The following is a 22,338-nucleotide window of genomic DNA, read 5'->3' as shown; positions in this document are numbered from 1 at the left end:
TGTATGTATTTTTTATTCAAGCTTTTTTTAGCCAGATATTTTTAGACTTCATAGAACTACTCTGTATTTGCGTTACATGGAGAGGAAAACCACGAAAACCTCTCACTGTTAAGAACTACGGAAGGAGACTCTAACCCATGATCCGTCTACCACTGAGGATATTTTTCGTTAACACTGTGGTCTTTGAGAAACCGGATGCGAAATTCTTGTCGTTGGAACTCGTGTTCCAGTTGTCCTCTTAGGGAAGTGAGCACTCTATCCCCTAAGCCACCTTAACTCCTGTTTTTAAATTTGTGTTTGTCTGACGAAACATGAAATGGACTTTATTTTTTGATATCTTATTGATGTTGTTTAGTATTTTTAAGATCAGCGCCATGGCAAACAAATCATCCTGATATAGGAGCAAACAGAGGAAGAAAAACATTATTGTTTATTATCATTGTAACTTACAACAATAAGTGATGGGTCAAATAAGAGAATGGAATAATAATAATAAGAATAAAAAAAAAAAACAATTTTATAAAATGTGGAAATGACAATTGACAAGTATAATTTGTTAGTTTTAGGTTCTTTTAGCAGTTTCTTTAATTTACTTTTACCATTAAAATAATCTGAACGATTTTTAGGGGATCTAGAGCTCTGATATATTAAAAATAAAAAAAGTATTATATTATTTCGAAGACTTCAAACTTTAAAAATTTATCGGAATTTCAAGTACATTAAGAAGTTTGGGAAAAATTATCATAAGAACTATTCAGTACAAAAGTTTATTAATTTAAATTATTTCATTAATTATTTCATTAAATTATTTCGTACTTAAATATTTTCTTTTAACCAATCACCAAACAGCAAGCAAATGCTTGCCTTTATTTTACGCACTGTAAGCTACAAGCATTATTTTACGTAGCTTTCTTTCCACAACTAACTTTAACTTCGATTTTGTCTGCTTAATGTTTGTTGTTGTTTGGGTGTGTTTATATCTGAGGGGAACCAGTATATAAAGAAATATGCTCTTTTTTCTTAGAAATATTGTGTTAAAATCTTCTCAAAGTAATAAAAGTATAATTCTTCCAAGAAGATTTCGTGTTACGACAGAGACTGGTGCTTTTCATCCAGAACCAAAGAAAACGAATTTTGGTCTTGTTCGTGTGTTGTTAACTGTGTTACCAGGTTTATATCTGGGTGCTACAGTAAGCAAGGAAGGTGCGGCATTTTTAGAAGAAAATGATATTTTTGTTCCAGATGAAGATGATGATGAAGATTAAACCCTTTCCTTTTTAAGTTTCTAGAATAGAGTAGACAACTCCTCCATGCACTACCCTCTACTAAATTATGTCATTGTCCTCGACCATCCTTTGATCATTAGTACTGATATTGAACTTTTGAATATACATGCATGAAACATCGATATAAGTTTGTAAAACTGATTTAGTAAAGTCGATTTTCTGGAGTTTAGAGGCTGAAGCCAGTAAGAGCTGGCGCTAATACCTCACTTTAAGAGTGAGGTATAGTGGCATGGTAATGATAGGTAAGAATTATTCAACATATTTATGTCACCGAAATATACTGTTAAGTCTCTGTGTTTCTTAACCACAAGAAGATTTGCCTACTGTTATCTGCAACCAAAAGGGTTACCAAACTTAAGCAAAACAGGGGTGATAAATTAAAGAAACAAGACCCTTGTTGCAAAATCCTCGAATTAGAGGGGAAACAACAAAGCACCAAACTTTTTTTTTAGTCAACAGGATTAAAAAATTTTTTTAATCTGCAGAGAAACTCCTTTAAAGAAAACTTGAGGGATATTTCCTTATCGTGATCTGTCGCACCAACTACAATTGCCATGGTGCCAAATAGATTTTAAACTTGCAAATTTTGAAAAAAAATGAATTGTAGATGTTTGCTCAGGCTTGGTTACGAGTTATACCTCTCGAGTTGGTCACTTTCTATGATGTTTAGTTTAGTTTCTTGCGGGCCACTGCCCTGAAGTTTCCAAGACTTGGCGATATTCTGCCACAGATAGTGATACAGAAATTTCCCCAAAATTTGAACCAACACTGAATACTGCATACAGTGTATACATATACAAAGAAAGAGGAGGTTTTTTCTCTTCATGTCAGTATCCAATCGAAGGGAAAGGTTACGGAAGATTATGACTGTTTCTTCCCCCTCAAGTATGATTGATAGGCAATCTTTTGAAAACAATTCTACAGAAAAGAATCTTTCATATGAGTTTTTGCAGAACAACATTTGAGCTGCAAGGAAAACTTACATATTTTGTTTCTCAAAGCAAGGGTCTGTCCAGGCTGAATTTACTACCGTTTAGCGATACCTTCACAAATTCAACTTTAGGAAGAACGGTAGTTTCAGAAATTCAATTTTAGGAAAAACAGTAGTTTCACAAAATACTTTTTCTTGGAATTTTATTTTTGTATCCCTTAAGAAACGATAAATCCATATTTTTGTGTTGATTTTTTAATATAATTTTTAATTTTTCGCAAATTATGTCTAAATTTTCACAAAGTAGGTACCTCTCAGAAAAACCTAGATAGACCCCTGCAAAGAAAAGGTTAACTGCGAGAACTCTAAGGTTCTGCTCCAATATTGCGGCAATTCTGCCACGAGGATGATTTATACATTGAGACAGATACAATATTTAGTTTAAAAAAGTTATCACTTTTAGTTAGTTGAAGGGGGAAAAAATGGTTATTTTCATATTGGTATTCATTCCTGAGAGATGCAATCCCTAAAATGTTACTGCACTTCCTCAAGCTTTTAATTTTTTTTTTTGAATTACTCTTATGCCTGCTTGGTTTGTCCTCAAAACATTGTGGGAATTTTAACACTAGAATTTTCATTTGGTACTCTACTAAAAAGAAAATATTGTTATTTTCATATAAGCCATTGCATTAATTCAATTTGTACTTTTAACGTCGCTTAAATAAAGCAACGGTACTTAAATGAATGCACTATGTTTTCAGATCTATTAACAAGAACAATGCCTTAACACAGAATGGCTGTAAATAAATAATGAGACAAATGCATTGAAATATGTTGTTCAATCAGAAGGGAGGAACAGGGTATAATAATTCTACAGAAAAAAAGAAAGAAAAATTATTTGCTTTTATATTTTTTTCAGCTATTTTATTGCTTCAACTCTTTCTTTACTCTGTTTTTTAAATTTAAAATCTATAAATATGAAGATGCTGAGTATAACAGTTTTGGTTATACCTATGATTTCAATGAATGTTATTATAATGCTTTTTTTAAACTTATGGTTGTGTTTTTGTCGGAGAAAATAGTAACTTCGTTAAGTCATGAAAAATTATTGGAATTAGTCATGAATTTAAAAACCTAAAATGTAGCAGATATCCTGTATAAACTGGATTACACATGGTAAAATTTTATGTTTCCTATCTCACTGTTTATTTGTTGACACTATTATTTTTCTGTACAATATAAAGATACTATATTATTCTAATATAACATGCATATTTTTTTTCTTCAGATTATTAAGAATAAATGATGAGATTTTTAACACAGAAATTGAATATCCTTTTTGAACTTTATGGTAAGAAGTATTATAATAATATTCCCCAGTTGTTTTAGGTTTTTCTTAACTATTATACATACATTAATGCTAAATAGAATACCTTATCTTTACCCTTAAACTTTGACTTAAAAGTAAAAATTATGTTAAAAATCAGAACATTAAATCATCCCCCATCATCTTGCATAGTTGAAATTTAAATCTAAGATTTGAGTTTTCTTCTAATGAAATCATTCAACACTATGGACTTTAATCTTTCCCTGTTCTGAAAAATTCAAATAATTTCGTTAATAATGGTCTTTTAATCTTTTGATGTATAATTGAAATTATTTTTAATACTGTTTTCTCTAAAATTACATTTTTGAAATTGATCTTTTTAGTACCTCATTCTTTCCTAATGTTTCAAAAATCTATTCTAGTTTAATTTCTGAACCTAGCACCCCTACCTTCCTCACACCTGTTTCTTATCTCCCTTTATTTATTAACTTATCATCTTATCAAGTTTGTTGCTCTTACATTGGTTAAGGCACTTTTTTTCTTCATATTTCGATATGTTTGTCCCCTTACTCTGTCTTGTCATTTTTGTGTTTCAACACTGCGTAAGATTCTTATTTAGAAAACCAAAAAGATATCTATCCATTTTTATGTAGCTATTTATAAATTCTACTTTAGTAGTGTTGTTTTGCTTTATTTATAAAAGCCTTACTTTCTTGAAACAAATTTCAGCCATAAGTTCTGGAACCCCACAAATCAATTCGTTAGAATCAGTGTATATAAATGAATAAAAAATTGTACATTTAAAAAAAATATCATAAGTTTATTCATATTATTATTTCATGAATTCAAACAATTATTTAGAATAATTTTTAACATAATTCAATGGTTTATTCAATATAATTTCCATGATTTTGTAGATCAAAATTTAAATTTATTTTAAGAACATATATTTGAAAAAAGTTATTCCATAATTGTTTTAATTTCTAAAAATTAACATTTATTTTTTGAAACATTAAATCTGCCCACAATTTTGTAAGTTTGCATGACAAGAAATTAGTCAGCTCTATAGAAATCATTAAAAGCTTAACTTAATATCATTATAACTGCTTTTTAACTTGATAACCACATAGATACAATTAGGAAGTAAGACCCCAAGTTTTGCAAGTAAGTAATATCCAGTTGAAGCAACTTTCTGTGGATTTGATGTAGGAGATGCTGATTTCAGAATTTGGCTCGTTGTTCCAACATGTCCTGCAAAATTATGCAATTTAAATCAAGCGATTTTCAGGGCTGATTGTGCTCCGGAAAAAATCCGGATTTCCGGATTTTTCGCTAGCAGTGATCCGGAAGTTTCCGGAGATCGAAGGTCCAGACGTTTAAAAAAATCATTGATCGCAGAAGTTTCCGAAAAATGAAATTTTCAAAGGTGGAACTTAAAAACACAAGTTATTTGTTTGTAAGGGAGAGCCAGATACTTTATAAGCTTATATTCATGATTAATATTCATTTTTTATCAGTAAATAGTTGTTATAATCATTAACTCAAGAAAGAAAGACATATTTGTAAATTTTAATTACTTCTCCTGGTCATCATAGGTATATGTAAATGGTATAGGTATGTGTAAAATTTTAAATATATTTTAAGTANTTTTTTTTTTTTTTTTTTTTTTTTTTTTTTTTTTTTTTTTTTTTTTTTTTTTTTTTTTTTTTAACTCAAGAAATTTTCCGGAATTTTGACTTGGGCTCACAATCACCCCTGGATTTTCCTGGCTAATAGAATGTGTGAGTGTTTATAAAACCAGTTACATGTTCTTCTGGCCTGATGAAATTTTTTTGTTGTCATTTAAAAATAGTAATATGAACAACATTATTAAGATTTTGCATGAAAGACACCTAATCACCCTAAAATAAACAAGCTGATCCATGTTAATGGTTACCTCAGTTAGTTGACCCTATGCATAGTAAGAAATGCAAACCCTGAGCATCAACCTCATTGCTATAAAATGATGCATTTCATGATTTTACTTAAGGTGACAAGTTTTTTAACCTATAGTTTTATTGTATACACCTGAAGGGCATATTTGCAATCAATTCTAGCCTCTTCGAAAATTGTTAGATTGTAACCTAAAGACTTATTTGAAATTTAATGTTGCTGTGTATTCTTGAATATTTATATCTGTTTTATTTTGAATATTAAAATTTGTGTTTCTTTTTTATAACTTAATCAGTAATTGATGTATACCGGGTGCGTTCTGAAAGTAATGCGCATTTTCTGGGAATGATAGATTTATTGATCCTATGGGTACAAATGGTTAAAATTCTTCAAAATAGTTACCTTGTGCATCAATACACTTGCGAAGACGATTCTGCCATGTCTGGAAGGCACCCAGGAATGCCTCTCAGTAACCTTGTAACATGAGCTTGGATGTTCTCCACCGGCTCCCAGTGCTTTCCCTTCAGCTCTCTTTTTAGTCGGGGGAACAAAAAGAAGTCACATGGTGCCAAGTCGGGGCACCAAGGGATCTTACTTTGGGTCAGGTAGTTGATGACCATAAAGGCCCTGTGGCTAGGGGCATTGCGTGGTGGAGCTTGATAGCGTCTTTGATATCAGGCCTGACGCGCGTGACCCGGTGTTTCAGTCTCTTGAGCATCTCCAGGTAAAATCTCCGTTGACAAATTGTCCTTGCGGAACAAACTCAAAATTTATGATTCCTCGGATGTCAAAGAAGACAATCAGCATTGTTTTGATGTGAGATTTGCTCATGCACGCTTTTTTGGGTTGGGAGAAGATTGGGTGCTCCACTCGGAGCTCTGCCTTTTGGATTCTGGATCGTACTTGAACATCCAGGATTCGTCCCCAGTTACACAAGAGTTTAAAAAGCCTGGATCATTTCTCATCAATTCCAACAATTCTTCACTGCGCAAAACTAGAACTTCTTTTTGCTCCTCCGTCAACACCTTCGGCACAAGCTTCGCACAGACCTTTTACATTTGCAAATCCTCCACCACAATCCCATGTACCACACATTTTGACAAGTTCAGGGTTTTAGCGATTGGCTGAATGCTTAAACAACGATCTGACTTTAAAACCTCACGCACATTCCGGGCGTTTTCATCGGTTCGGCCTGTTGTTGGGCGTCCAGAGCCAGGCTCGTCGGTGACCTTCTCCCGACCCTCCTTGAAGGCCTTGTGCCACCTTTCACACTGAGATCTCGATATGCATTCCTTCTTTAAAGGCATCTTGAAGCATGTGATGAGTTTCTGTTGCATTCTTCCGCACACAAAACTTTATCGCATATTGCTGTTCCAGCGAACACTTCATCACGCCGTGACTCGATCGAGAAAAAGACTTTACGCGAAGACACGTCCTACTGCTCGGAGCGACCTGAGACCAGGGGCATTTTGAAGGACAAATCCCCCACCACATTTTTCAACCAATCTGAGTGTGCTGCTATCAATAGTAGCGTCACAATAAAATCATGCGCATTCAGAACGCACCCTGTATAACCTAGTATTTAATAATTTAACTTGAAATAATTGTTTCGAAACTCAACTTATATATTAGCTTGGGAACTGTTTACAGTTTGTGTTTTCTTTTAGAAAAGCTCATTAGAAAATAAATAGTTATTTAAAAAAAATAGAAATTGCCCTGTCTACTGTTGGTAAAGTTTTGAAAAGAATATTTTGAAATCTCATTGATATACCTTACTAATTTAAAATTCTCAGATCAGGTGAGTTTTTTCCCCTCTTTCTTTTGATTGGCAGAATGTCAAGTTTCTAAATATCTTTTAAAAAACTATGCCTTAGAGTTTTTTGTTTTCCTAGGACACTGATATGATAAGCCACCTTTTTAGTGATAAGATTAAGAGTTATATACTGTATTTTAATTAAGAATCGTTTCACAATTTCATCTCCGTGATTTATTTTGAACTTCCGTTAATTGATTGAAAATTAATTTATTGTTTTTAAAATTATGATTGTGTAGATGATTAAATTTTTTATAGTAATATAGATGTGTGTTGATGTTTTCAGTAATTAAGTTTAATGTTTCTAATAATTGAATTTTTTTTTCATAAATTGAATATTGACTGATGGATGAACTTTCATGGTTTTGTTTTTTATGGCATCAAGTTGATGACTATTTTTGACTTTAATTTATTACCGCTAAATGTTTAGTTAAAATTTATAATGTAGATTTGTCATTTATGATTTTTTATTTTAGGTGCTATCTTATTATGCCAGCAATAGTTATACTAGAAATATCAAGAAAGATGTTGAAGAAAATTGTTTTCTGATAATCTATTGATCTGTTTTCTGGTGATTGTCTACTAGCCTTCACAGAGTTATTTCGTATGCTAGGTGTCAAAACAAGGGAATAATATGTTTTTTTTTTTTTTTAATTATTGAAGGTTTTCTATATCTCAAAAGTAATGTAGTGTGATGGATTTGTATATGAAATAATATTATTCATGAATAAATTTAGAGTTTCATCTTTGATATATTATGGTTAATTATTAACTTGCTATGGTTAATTTAATGGAACTGCCCTATTTTCAAAAACCAATATTTATTCCTGTTTATAATTTTTTCTCCTTAAAGTTATGTTAACTATTGAAAAAATGTAATTGTGTTTGTTATCACTACATATTTCTTCAATATTGTAATTATTTGATTTATCATAATTTTGTGTTTACAGTTTATTAAGATATTAATATAAAATTTCCTTATCGCAAAAAACCTTAAAATTTTGTTATTCAACTGTATTGTTAATTGTTTCGGTTTTTAAACTGGAAAGTGTGTGACATTTAATTGTGTATGGAAACTAGTTAGTTATCACTTTTTTTTATTCCAAAAGAAATGATGAATCACTTACAAAAAATCAAATTGAATCAAATTATCAAATTGAAAAAAATCAAATTGAATCAAATGATTTAAGAATAAAAAATCTAAGATTATGTTTATATTCTGATTACACTCAAAATAAAGTTATGGATTTCATACACATACACATTTAATACAATCATTATTTTTACAGACTCTTTCTTTTCCTTGCAACAAAATTTCGGTTTCTTTTTTCATTTCCCCCTGTTTAATTTTTTGAATTATTAACTGCACTCATATCTTTAAAATTTCTAATTATTGTGCTTTTTTGTTTAAGTATTGTACATATTTATCACCTTACTGTGTGTTCAGAAAACTACTGATGACTAGAAAAATATAAAAATATGTAAAAACTAAAACTACATTTCTGTCCCATTCAACCTATTTTTAAATTGATTTTTCAAAACATCTGCCATTTTTGACACATGGCAGTTTTGTCATGTACTCGAAATAATTAATTAATATTAATATTTAATACATTCCAAGGGAAAGTACTTTAAAATGGTTTTATCTTTAAAAGCATTAATTATGTATTGATATATAATTAAATAATTTATCACATATTAAAATATGTATAATTTCTTTTTTAACTTAAATAAAATGCATATGAAAATTTTATTTGATTTTTTAATTGTTGATTGTAAGATTTCAATGTTCAGGAATTGCTTCTGTTTTAGTAATTATTTCAAATTTCTGGATTAATATCTATGCATTATATGATATTGTCTTTTACTAATTTTGAATAAGAAAGTATAACTTTTAAAAAAATAGGTTAAGCATGTTAATTACAGTCATCAGAATTTGCATAATTGTCATTTATGTCTCTAAAAATGTTAGTTTTCTTCTTGTTTTTTGAGTGTTGGATCAAACATTTTTGCAAATATTTGTTTTTTTATTGTAATTCTTTGAAGGGTAAAAAGAAAGGGAATTCATGAATGCTTTTTGAATAAATTTTCTAAACTTATAAATTTTTTATTTTGTAGAGCTATATTATAGTTGCTTTATGAAAAAAATTATTTTCTCCCCTCTGAACTGCATTTTTTCATATTATAAATTTTAATCTGACTGTTATATTTTATTATAGTTTTATAAAGAATAGTCGTTAACTAAAGTGATGGTTAGAATTTTTATTGCATTTTTTGTTTAGGTGGATTGTCATTATTTATTTATTTACATGTTTTTTTCTGCTATATGGAATGTTTTTTAAGTTTTATATATACTTAATATTTTTATCGACATAGTTGCTAATGGAAATTTGTATTGTTTTTGAAAATAATGTTATCCTAGTAGTAGAGTGTGGATATTCTCTTTGTTCTACGTATACATATATACACATACAAATATTTATGGAAATTAAGAATCTTATTTGTGTCTTTTACGCCATGCTGTTAAACCAATAATTCTTATGTTTCGGAAAGTCATGAATTGAATAATCTTTTCTGTTGTTGTTTATTTCTATGTTAGAATTATTTGAAATATTGATAAACAAATTATTATTAAGTAAAAATTTATGATGTATCATGGGTACTATGAAATGGATTGTTTGAAACGATTTAAACAATTATTTGCATTTGTTTGTTACTTATAAACATTAAAAAAATTTAGAGTGCGCTGTAATTGCTCTGTGTCACAAAACTCACCCATTCCTTGTATTTTGTTCTGGATATTTTAATTAAAGGAATAGTTGTAATATTAATAAGGTGTGCCTTGGTAATATAGTATATTTAGGTATTAATTGAATTTTAACTTTATCTTTGATATTTAAAAATTTCTTTATCTGAGTTTAAGTTTTTACACTTTACATCCATTAAAAAAGAAATGATTTTATACTATTTATTTTATGCATCCTTTTATATTCGAAGACTTTTATTTAATAGTTTGTTTATGGTTACTGTTCAAACAGAGTTAAATTAGCTGTTACATTGTGTTGGAATATTTAATAGCATGTAAATATTGTTTTTAATAAATGTTAATGAAGAATCTTTTTTGTTGTTCTTTTTTTAATTATCGAAATATATTTATAAAAGACTCACAAAAACAAGGTATCTTAATTTTTAGATATGCAAAAATCTGTTCAATTTAAAGGGAAATTAGTAGATGTATTTTTGTACTCTGACTGTTTATATATGGCCATGTCTTATTAGCTCCCTATTATGTCCTATCTTCATATTTCACATTGTTAAAGAGCTAAATTACCTCATTGCTAAATATTTTTTCTAATTAGGGAACTATGCGTCACGAACTAGCAAATTACCAGGAAATGTTAGTGTGATGATGGTTTCAGCAAGCATAAATTTGACTTACTGTAAAATGATTCTGCTCTGACTCTGATGTAAAAAATTATGTTCAATACTTAGTCGTGAACATGATAGGAAGCTGGCATGACATTGGCCTAGAATAGTTGCTGCCACCAAGAAATATAGCAATTATTTTAAAGCATTTTACTTTCACAAATGTTTAAACATGTAGCGTTAAAACTTTTACTAACTTTTAATTTTTAAAATGATATATATGTTTCAGAAAGAAGAAGAATTTTTTATTTTTTAAAAAAATATGCGACCTAAATTTTTGAATTGAGCCTGCATTGATTAATTAATTAACAATCATATTTCTTTCATTTTCAAACAATTCTCAAAATAAATAAATAAGAATATTTTTGTTATTGTAAGCAATAGAAAATAATAATTCTCACAAATGAAACAGCGTATCAGAAGTTTTTTATTTTCAATGAGCTGCACAATCAGTCTTCCCAATGAGCCGACCTAGTGCGTTCTCCAGAAGTTGGTATCCACTCTTTCAGGACCACCATCAGAAGTACAATTCCATGTTTGATTCCATTAAATGTATCACTTACATCGTCAACTGTCGATAAACATTGTTTTTGATAAAAGTCAAAGCTCATTTATCATTTTCTTAGGAAAATAATTGCATATGCTTTTGGGATTAATTTGTTGTTGTTGTTAATTTACGTCGCACTAGATCTGCACAATGGGCTATTGGCGACGGTCTGGGAAACATCCCGGAGGATGATCCGAAGACATGCCATCACAATTTTGATCCTCTGCGGAGGGGATGGCACCCCCGCTTCGGTAGCCCGACGACCTGCGCGCGAAGTCGAGCACTTTACGGTAGCACAGTTTAACGAGGACCAATACCGCACACCCTCGGTCCCTACGCAGACTGATCCAAGTGGTCACCCACCCGCACACTGACCGTAGCCAGTGATGCTTGACTTCGGTGATCTGCTGGGAACCGTGTCTTAACGATCAGTCCACTGCGGGACGCTGGGATTAATTTAAAATGCCTTTTCTGAGCTAAAGGGAATTAGTGCTCCTAAAATCTGCTGTGACATTTTACTAGCAACAATATAGGCAGTTTCTTCAGAAGTGTGTGGACAACTGAAGCGAACTCTTTAATCGATTACGCTTGAAAACAGTAATGTAATATCGGGTTTAAACATAACTTGGCAAACTTTATTAAATTGAAAGAAAAATTTTTAACCATGCTTATTCATAAAAATTTAAATCCATATTTTTTAATTCTTTTTTATGTAAGTGGAAGTTATTATTTTGTAGATGTTTATTATTTCCAACTAAAATATTAACATTTTGTAAATGTAAAAAAATTTAAATTATAATGGCTTAAAATTTTATTTGTATATATATTGTATATATATATTTTTGAAAATCATGCTTTTTATGTAATCTTTTATTTTATTTTATATTACGTTGTGTTTCATCATTTAAACTTATTTAATGAGAGGTAAAAATTAAAAGAATAAATTTATGATGAAAAAAATTACGCTTATTTGATCTGAATTTCCATTTTGGAAACTAAAATGTATGCGTGCAATTATAATTTCATTTTGAATTTCTAACATATGCGTGTTATTTTATTTTAGGGTAAATGAGGTGAGTGTTCTGAGATGAACTTCACAAGCCATTCCGAGGATTTAGGGTTAGTGAGCGATAGCTAGCAGGCTTTTGAATTATTCCGTTAGAGTTGAAAATTTTTTGTTGCACTGCGTAATTTAGAGAAAACTATTTGCAGGGAATTGTGATTTTTTTTTGTTGCAGTTACAACGTTTGAAGATGATCAAGAAGTATTTTTAGTTTATATTTCTAATTTATATGAAGTAATTAGATCATTAAATAGGTTTTTCTTAAGAACTAGCCTCAATCTCCTGAAATGTTTTGATTTTTTTTTTTGCCGCTCAATCGATAATGTTCCTCATCATTGGCTAATCCAGCGGTTTCCAAATGAGGTTCTGTGGCACTCTAAAGGTCTGGTTTCTTAGGACAAGCGCCTTATCTGGGCGTCAGCGGGACGTCAACGTCCCGCTGACGCCAACAAAATACTGGTTTGTTAGCTCAAGGCCTGGTTTCTTAGAACTAGCGCCTTATCTGGGCGTCAGCGGAAAGTTGACGTAGAGCTGACGCCAAAAAAATACTTTTTTGTTAGCTCAGCGTGAGCAGTCGGTCCAACGCAGACATTATCTCTCATTGCGCATGCGTTAATAACGTAAACAAATATTTATTTTGAATTTGTATTGATTTTGTTATTGTCGACCAGTGTTTTAGAGAACAAATAATGACTTTGTCCAAGAAAAAACACATTATAGCTGAGCTAAATGAAGAGTGCTATGTTTAATGAAGAAGCTATGTTTAATGTCAAAATCAAAATCTTGGCTGATTTCAATGTGCTGTTGGATGTTGTCCGCCATTGCTTCTGTGGTTAACGTCACGTTGTAATCCAACTGCAGTTGAGTTGGACGGCAATTGTAGTTCAAGATGAGCGTTCGATGACGTATACTATCAAACTCACAAATGGACCAATCAGAGGTTAACGCTGATTTCCAGCTGACGGCGTCCTGTCCTAAGAAACCAGGCCTTAAGGCTCCCTGGAAAAGTTAAAGGGATTTCGCGAGTTAGTAAATTTTATAAGTTTCGATGAGTTCTTAATTTCTCAGATTATATATAGGTCCAACCTATAATTCATGATTTATTTAATCTTTTGGTTATCTTTATGAAATTATTTCACGTAAAATGCCAAAGAAATAGAAATGGCATTTTAAAAAGAAAATATAATATTTCAAAAAACAATATATTGAACACATTATGAAAAGATAACAAGCATTTGTGAAATATTGCATTAGTATTCCCCATTACGCTTTTCAAATCAAAATAAATTAACTAATATCTTTTTACGTCTCTCTGATAACCAATTTCAACGTTTATAGCAGTTCTTTTAAGTTTTCATTTTGAAGTGAACCAAGATTTGCCTTATTTAATTCAGTTTATGCAAATACACCAAAAACAAATTCATGACTAGATTAGAGCACAGGGACTGTAAATTCAACTGACAGACATTAAACAGAATCTAAGATCAAATCAAACAATTGGAAAAAAAAACGTTCACAATCACCTTAGTAAGTTTTTATAAAGTCGGAATTTCACCGAAAGAAGGTTGATTATTTAAGGTTTCTTAGCAGAAAAAGATTGAGAACCGCTGTGTTAAGACAGTTGATAAGAGCAATCAAATCTATCTGAAAAGAACTGAGCTGGAAAGTCCGAGGAATGGTGGACGATAATAAACAGAGAGCGTAGCCTTTGAAGTTATAAAATTAAAATATAAAAGATATGAAGGTATGAAAACTGGGGTATTAACACATTGAATGCCATGGGGGTCACCGGTGACCGGCGAAGCCAAGATTATTAGAAGCACATAATTCGAGTAAATTTTTAATGCTTTTAATTTTTTTAATATTATTATCGTTACTAAAATGGTTTGAAGAAATTAATGCAATATAGAACACAAAAATAGTTTTATTTATATACACAGAGATGCCAACTTGCTTCGGACAGCGAATGAATATTTTCAAGTGGTAGTTCATTAATTGTGATTCTTGGTTTAATAAATTCAATTGAGTAGATTTTTATCCTCCACTATTTCTAAAAAATTCGTAGGGTTATATAATTCACCACTTTTTTTCAGATATGTCATTCTAAACCTTTTAAAAAACTAGCAAAATCTGTCTAATATCTGCAAATTTAGTTTTGTAGTTATTTGCCGTTTGGCCAGACGGGCAAGACATGTAAAATTAGCGTGGCATTCAACGTATTAAATGAGAAGGGGTCGAAAGAAGGAAAAAAAAAACAGAGTGAGTGAATGCGAACTTATTTAAAACTGCTGCGTCAACAGTTGACGCAGCCGTAGCTGAATATTAGTAGGGCTGAATAAAGGAGGCGGAGTTATCCTATTTCTTCATACAATATATCACTTATTCCAAATATTTTCATGGAACGGCGATGGCGCAGCGGATAGAGCATTCGCCTTCCAATGAGACAAACCGGGTTCGAATTCCAGTCGATACGAATTCCGCATCCGGCTTTCATCAACCACAGTGCTGACGTGAAATATCCTCAGTGGTGGACGGATCATGGGTTAGAATCCCTTTGCCGTTAGACTAACCGTGGGAGGTTCTCGTGGTTTTCCTCTCTATGTAAGGCAAATGCGGGTTAGCTCCATCAAAAAAGTCCTCCACGAAGGCAAAATTTCTCCCAATACTCCAATAGGAGTTCCCTTGTCTTCTGAATTGGGTTCAAAATTACAAGGCTACGAAGTTGAACATTAGTAGTCGTAAACCCATAAGATTGGGTCGGCAGTTCAACGACTGTTATAAAAATTTAAATATTTTCCTGATAAAAAGTTGAATTTTCTTTCAAGATAGTGTTATAATTTAGCACCAGTTATACATTTTGAATGTGCCAAGTTGTTGATAGGAAACTCACTTTAACTAAATGCTTAGGTTTGTTGTGGGACTGCGACAAATTACTAATGTATCAGCCTAATAAGCAAGATATTTAGCTTGTTTCAATGAAATTGAAGGTTGTCCCCAAAGTAAGATCTCACACTTCCTACAGAGTTTGGTTACTTAATTACTGTTATAAATATTCATTTTTAACAATATTTTCTTTTAAAATTTTGTTTTTATTAATTAATATTTGAGATGAATACTACTAAATTTTGCGAAAAGTTATTTTATTATATTAATTTATTACTAATTACATTAATACACATATTGCAAAGAGAATGAATTTTATAAATATTCATAAAGTTTTTCAACATTTTAAGAAAAATCTTAAAAAAACGAAATTAGGATACTTAGGTCTAAATTCACCATATTTGCATGGGTCCTTCTTGTCTTACACTTTCCTCATAAAATTGCTAATCCTTCCATCTTGAAAAATATAACATGTCCTCATATTATGAATAAGTGTTTTTTTTATTTATTTGAGCTATAAAAAATGCACAATGTATATGAATTTGTGCATTAATATGAGTGACATAAAATAAACTAAAAAGTTATTGTAACACAAATATGCATTAATTTCTTTTATGAAGTAATCTAATAAGATCCGAAATTTGTAATCTTCCACGCATTAAAGAAACTTTTAATTAAAAACTGTAAAATAACATCCTAGGTACTAATTATTATTATTTTTATTAGCTAAACGTGTTGTCCAGGTATCATAAAACAATCAGATTTAACCAATCATCAACCTTCTTTCTTTTTTTTATTTATTATTATTTAATTTTTTTACTTTTGTCATTAAATTCAATTTGAGGAATCATATATTTTCTTTTTTTGCAATTTTTTCATCATATCGTACTTATTTTTCAATAGGAAAAACATTTAACGATATTATCTGATTCACTAATGATCAAAAATTAATATGATAAGAGCTTAATCTTATTAATATGACACGATTTATTACATTGTTTACATTCTGTTAATCATTAAATTTAAATATCTTTATGTAGGAAAGTTGAAAAGGATATTAAGGACTGCATCATAAAATTTTTTATACTGCAAAATACAAAATAATTTATAAAGAAATATGAAAAGCTTGAATATTTATTAAATCTTTTCTTTTTACTCTTATTAAATCTCACAGATGGCAGCATTGGACATCAAATAATAAATTTTTCCGTATAATTTCTTTTTCATTATATTATGGAAGTCCTGGTTTTTTTGTAGTAACCCAACGAGCATCATTTTTTTAAGCAAAATTATGGCAATAAATAAATACTTTCTTAAAATTTATGTTTTATGACTAGTCGAATGTTTTATACTGAGAAATCGATCTCATCTGCTCACTTTTAAAAATTCTACTGTAAATGTTTGCAAATAAATAAAATTAATTTGATTTAAATCGAAATTTATTAAAAAAATTTTTTTTTCAGTTCTTATTTGAAAAACATAATTTTTAAAACTTGAAGTCATTAATATTTTTTATAAAATTCATATTTCATTTAAGATTTTAAGTTTAAGCATATCGTTTGCAATAACTTGTGTTAAATTTTTAATGAATTATGTGGCTAATCCCCTGCTCCATTCCCCGTAATTCTCTTTCTCATTCATATTTTTTTTATTTTTAGCTGAAATCAATATTTCTTTTAAAAACAGAAAGACTTTTGTTAATAAAATAATTAATTATCATAATGTTATGTAAACAATTTTTTTAAATGTGTTAATCGTAACAAAATGAATGACGACCAAGATTTGAAAAATAATCAACTGTGTCTGAAAGAAAATTAAACTCAGAAAAAGAGAATGCGTTAAGCAATAAATGATAAATGCAAATTAAAGCAAGGAGAGAAAAAAAATTTTAATTTCTGGAGGACGATTTGAATTGGAGAAGCTGCAACTTATTGCAGAGGAAGTATGCAAATAAGTTAGATAACAAGCTAATCACGGTTCCTCGTCAAGAAATATGCAGAAGTGTTGGGAGCTGGCTTTGTGAAAGTTTACAGAAGTTGCACTTTAAATGCTTATAAAAGGTGTTAAGAACATCCTTTAACTGTTTATTCAAGCTAAACTCGTTTCCTAGACTGCGCTGATGTGCAGTCGGACGTATTGAAGCAGGACAGTCTATCTTACATGCTGATCTTTTCTTCGGCGACTGTCATTTTATCATTATGGAAACAGTTTCAAACCATCCACATAGTTATACGAAGACTTGTGACTGGTCGTCAAAGGGTTAAGACCCCGGTGGAAGGTTGATATATTGCCGTTGTACCCAACTGAAATCAAAGAATGATCTTCACAGATGAAAGGTCGGATTTGACTATAAGCTAGATAGACTGCAGATAGGGCTCTGAGAACTGCACCCCTCCCCCAAATGAAAAAAAAAAAAATTAAAAGAAATGAAGAAACGAAAACAAATTTTAAAAGAAATTAAAGCTTACATTATAATTGCGACCAATCTAGCGAGTCGTTAAAAGCCGTTGGATTGTAAATTAGCAGCTGGGCATGTTAGTCTACAAGATTTATGTTCGAATGAAACATTTAGATGTGCAAGCATCTTTTTATAATGCATATTATTGAAAACATATAAATGCAACTATTAATTAATATATACTAAAAAATTACTTTACCAATTGTAGATCTTTATCAACACTTTTAAAGTATAAATCAACTTTTATATTGTATAAATTTGGTATATTGTGTTTTATAATTATGTATTGATATATTTACCATACCAATACTTAAATTAAAATACAATAGATATTATCAATTATAATACAATATATATACTTGGTATATTTATATTGTATTTTATGTATAAACTTGGCTAGAGTTATAAAAAAAAAGTTAATTTAGTCTCATAAATTCTTATTTATGTTATTAAGTAAAGCAGCAATTAAGGTGCGTTTAGCAATTTATCAAAGCGTTTAGGATTTTCTTTTTCTCTTTGGAAAGACGATGAGCAATTCAGCGTCTCAACGATTCTAGTCAAAATTTCGATATTTCCGAAAAAGTAATTGCATGTCCGGCCATCCGGGCACGTTATGGTGGAAAGTACATTCCAGATCGAATTTTTAAATATCTCGTGCATAATGAGCAACATAATTTTGAAGCCCTGCTATAAATACTACATACATACTAAGTTATGGAAGAAAAAATATTTTTCCAGTTGACAAAAAAGAGCCAATTTTGCACATTTATTCTGCTATTTAAGCCTATGAAGGTACTTCAAAAATATATATTTTATTGCTTCTAAATGTTTAAAAATAAAAGTAAGAGAATAAAATTTCTGTCTGACGTTTAACTGGCTGAAATACTTAACAATCAGCAGCCCTTGATTACTTGTATTTTACTCATTGAAAGAGTTATATAAAGAGGCGTTTAGTGTTTTAATGCATGTGTCCAAATATAACAATCAAAACACAGCTGTTATTTTAACTGAAAAAGAAATTAAGCAAATCGCTTAAAACTTATTTATTTCTCTTTAACATAATTTTTCAAATATTCAAAAGTATTTTAATATTTTCTACGAAATATTTTTGCAACAAATACTATTAAAAAATGAAATAGTGGTTAGTTTAATTTACGTGATGAACAATGCCGAATTTTTTAAATTAATTAAAACGTCTAGAAATATTTATAGATCATTAAAAAAAGTTTATGATTAACAATTGAAAACTAAATAAAAAATATTTAAAATAAAAAATATCTATCATTTTTTAAAAATTTATTATTAGACCAAAAAATATTCAGGATGTGATGTTTTTGTTTTCTTTTCATAACTTTGAGCACAGTACAAAATAAGTAATCTATTAGTATCTTCTTTATGTATACAGGGTGTCCTGTGTTAAACTGTTAATTTTCACAAATTTATAACATGAAAATGATTGCTGTAAGAAAATATAAAAAAATTTTGCACCAAAATTATTTGACAAGCTATACAATTTTTCCCCATAGTAACTGGTTTTAGTTCAAACATTTTGCGACAGATGGCAATGTAAACCCATTTCACCCTTTTAATTTTACTTTCTTTTATTTAAGAATAAATAGTACTTCGTTTTACGATTACGACATGTGATTGTAGATGATAGTAGACATTTTAAGAAAATCGAAATGTGATTATCAGTTACATTTCTGTGATAAGTATACTGTTTATAGCGTCATCTGTTGGAAAAGTTTTGCTCTAAAAATAGAAACTCTGCGAGGAAAAATTTATGCCCAGCCACATTATTTTATTTTATTTTTTTATTAGATAAACTGCATTTTTTTCACCTTAGCCGTTTTCTTGTAATAAATGTTTTAAAAACTATTCACTTTTATTTAGAAAATGCTGTGAGTGAGTGAACTTTACACTCATTTTCGTGGGTTTTCAATGTAAGAGGATTAACATGCGAACTGTAACTGTATTTCGAATTTTGTAATTATTTTATTTTTTTATTGTAAAAGAGTCCTTCAAAAGTAAAAATATATTCAATTAAAAGATACCAAAGCCTTCTAGCGTTTTAATCTTTTAAAAATGCAATTTTTTCACTGTTTGCTAACGCTTCTTAACCTTTTCTCCAACAGATTTGCTTCGATTTAATAGGTTTCATCTCATAAATAATTAAGTAATCTTCTTTTTGTCAAAAAATTCCTTTTAAATTATTTTTAGGAAAATTCTGTAATTGCTTTCATAATTTTATACTGATTATAGCTAAAAGCATGTGGATCATTTTTGTGTGTTCAGAATATCTAGTGATATTGTTTGCGTGATAAAAGTGCTTCTACAATAATCAGAAAGTTCAACTCTATATTAATTATTTTTGTTCTTATGTGAAATTTATTTATTTATTTATTTATTAAGAATGCCTCGAGAACAAACAGAAAATTAGTCGAAAAATATTTACGTTAATTCATTATTATTTTTTTTTTTTATAGTTCTTATAGGAAAAGGAAAAAAAGAATTACTGTGAATTTACACTTCAGTTTTCAAGTTCAGCAATCCATTGGAGAATGTAATGTTAAGAACAGCAAAAATATTTTTTTTTAAGAACAACAAAAATATTTTTTTAAGAACAGCCAAAAAGGCATTTTAATTTTTTTAAAAATTCATACAAATATTTAAAGTAAATTGTTATTCTTAGTATGGATGGTTAAACAATTTAACCATATGCAATGCTTTTAATCAAATGATTTTTAAATAGAGGTGCTTTGGTTAGTTTCTTTTAAATGTTTGGATTTCACGAGAACATTAGAGAAGGTAAGGTTTATGGTAAAAACGATAAATAAAAACAAATTAATAAATAAAAAATATTATAAAATACACATACTTATAATAGCCCCAGCCTAGGTTTTAAAAGATAACTTAACAATTCTTTAAAAAAAAGGTTTAAAAGCCATTGTTTTTAAGTGTTAAACCTGCCAATTTTGCCTGCATTTATTGTTTTCGATTTCTGTTTGTTTTGTACATGAAAGTAAATCGAACATTTGGGAAGAACAGATAAATGCTAAAATAAATAAATCAATGCTAATTTACTATAATTCAAAGAAGAAAAAAAATCTTGAATATATATATTTAATGTAAATCATTATTTTGTGCCTGAATGATTCAACTATACATCCAGCATTATGCAAACAATCACGCATTTCATTGTCAAGGGCCAATGCATTGATACCCAATCCAGGGAATCCCTTCAGAAAGAAAAAGGAAGCCTAACAACTCCGCCCGGAGCATCTTTTTCTTCTTCATTCCTATTTTACTCGCGCTACTCGTTCATGAGAAGCCGGCGGCGGCTTACGAGCTTTTTTTCCTAAGCTATTTCAATCAGTTCTTGTCGAGCTCAAGGTAAGGAGACAGGGTCAGTTAGTGAGCAGCATCCTTTCTCTTAAGACTCCCTGACTTTCTTCGGTTTTTGTCAGGGAAGAATCCCAATTGCATTGGAAGGAATTTTGTTGTTGTTTTTCTTACAAAAGAGTGGAATTAAGTTCGCCGGTTTTGAATTTTGTTACGTTTAGGAGTATTGTGAGTGATTGGAATTATTAGACGGATTCTGGATGTTGTGCACGTGAAAAAGCTGGAGGTTTGTTTTACTTAGAGGATTTAGTGAAGATGAGAGGTAAGATTTTAGTTTTATGTTTTTTTTTTTTTTAAATTTCATGTTAGTGTCAGCTATGAATTTCGAAAAATATTGAATTTGTAGAGCTGAAAATTTAAATCGAAATTTCGTTAATCATGAATGGAAGAAAAAAATGGTTTTGAAAACAAATTAAATTTCCATATTCTTTATTAAATTTCATGTTACATCATTCATAAATTTGAAAAAAAAATTTGAATTTGATGCGATACAAATTTAAATTCAAATTTCTTCTTTCATTAATGAAAAAAAAAGTTTCAAGAAATACTAAATTTGATGGGATAAAAATTTAAATTTAAATTTCGTCTTTCATTAATAAAAAAAAAGTGATGATTTTTAAAACAAATTTAATTTTTACGTGAATGTATGAATTTCAAGAAACACTAAATTTGATGGGATCAAAATTTAAATTTAAATTTCGTCTTTCATTAATAAAAAAAAAAGTGATGATTTTTAAAACAAATTTAATTTTTACGTGAATGTATGAATTTCAAGAAACACTAAATTTGATGGGATAAAAATTTAAATTTAAATTTCGTCTTTCATTAATAAAAAACAAGTGATGATTTTTAAAAAAAAATTTAATTTTTACGTGAATGTATGAATTTCAAGAAATACTAAATTTGATGCGATACAAATTTAAATTCAAATTTCTTCTTTCATTAATGAAAAAAAAAGTGATGTTTTTTAAAACAAATTTAATTTTCACGTGTTATAGCCATGTATGAATTTCAAGAAATACTAAATTTGATGCGATACAAATTTAAATTCAGATTTCTTCTTTCATAAATGGAAAAAAAGGGATGATTTTGAAAAACAAATTTAATTTTTACGTGTTATAGACATTTATGAATTTCAAGAAATACTAAATTTGATGGGATAAAAATTTAAATTTAAATTTCGTCTTTCATTAATGAAAAAAAGTGATGATTTTTAAAACAAATTTAATTTTTACGTGTTATAGCCAAGTATGAATTTCAAGAAATACTA

At 29.4% G+C, this 22,338-nt stretch overlaps 1 protein-coding gene and 1 long non-coding RNA gene across 2 annotated transcripts in view; both read left to right on the top strand.

Annotated features, from left to right (window-relative positions):
- Positions 1-941: 941 nt before the first annotated feature.
- LOC107440603 (uncharacterized) lies at positions 942-10,406 on the top strand. Its single transcript, XR_001583653.3, has 3 exons — positions 942-1,528; positions 3,506-3,568; positions 7,766-10,406. It is a non-coding gene; the product is annotated as an uncharacterized lncRNA (long non-coding RNA).
- Positions 10,407-20,907: 10,501 nt separating this feature from the next.
- The window catches only part of LOC107452034 (uncharacterized), a 151,644-nt gene continuing 150,213 nt past the window's right edge, over positions 20,908-22,338 (top strand). The window contains exon 1 of the mRNA XM_043044315.2: positions 20,908-21,330. Within this exon, the coding sequence (XP_042900249.1) occupies positions 21,324-21,330 (7 nt within the window). The 5' untranslated portion in view covers positions 20,908-21,323. The remainder of the gene's footprint in view (positions 21,331-22,338) is intronic.

The sequence above is a fragment of the Parasteatoda tepidariorum genome, chromosome 1 (genome assembly GCF_043381705.1).
Source record: "Parasteatoda tepidariorum isolate YZ-2023 chromosome 1, CAS_Ptep_4.0, whole genome shotgun sequence".
In the NCBI taxonomy this organism is placed as follows: Eukaryota; Metazoa; Arthropoda; class Arachnida; order Araneae; family Theridiidae; genus Parasteatoda; species Parasteatoda tepidariorum.
The sequence above is the reverse complement of the archived record's forward strand: the minus strand, read 5'-3'. Positions and strand labels throughout refer to the sequence as shown.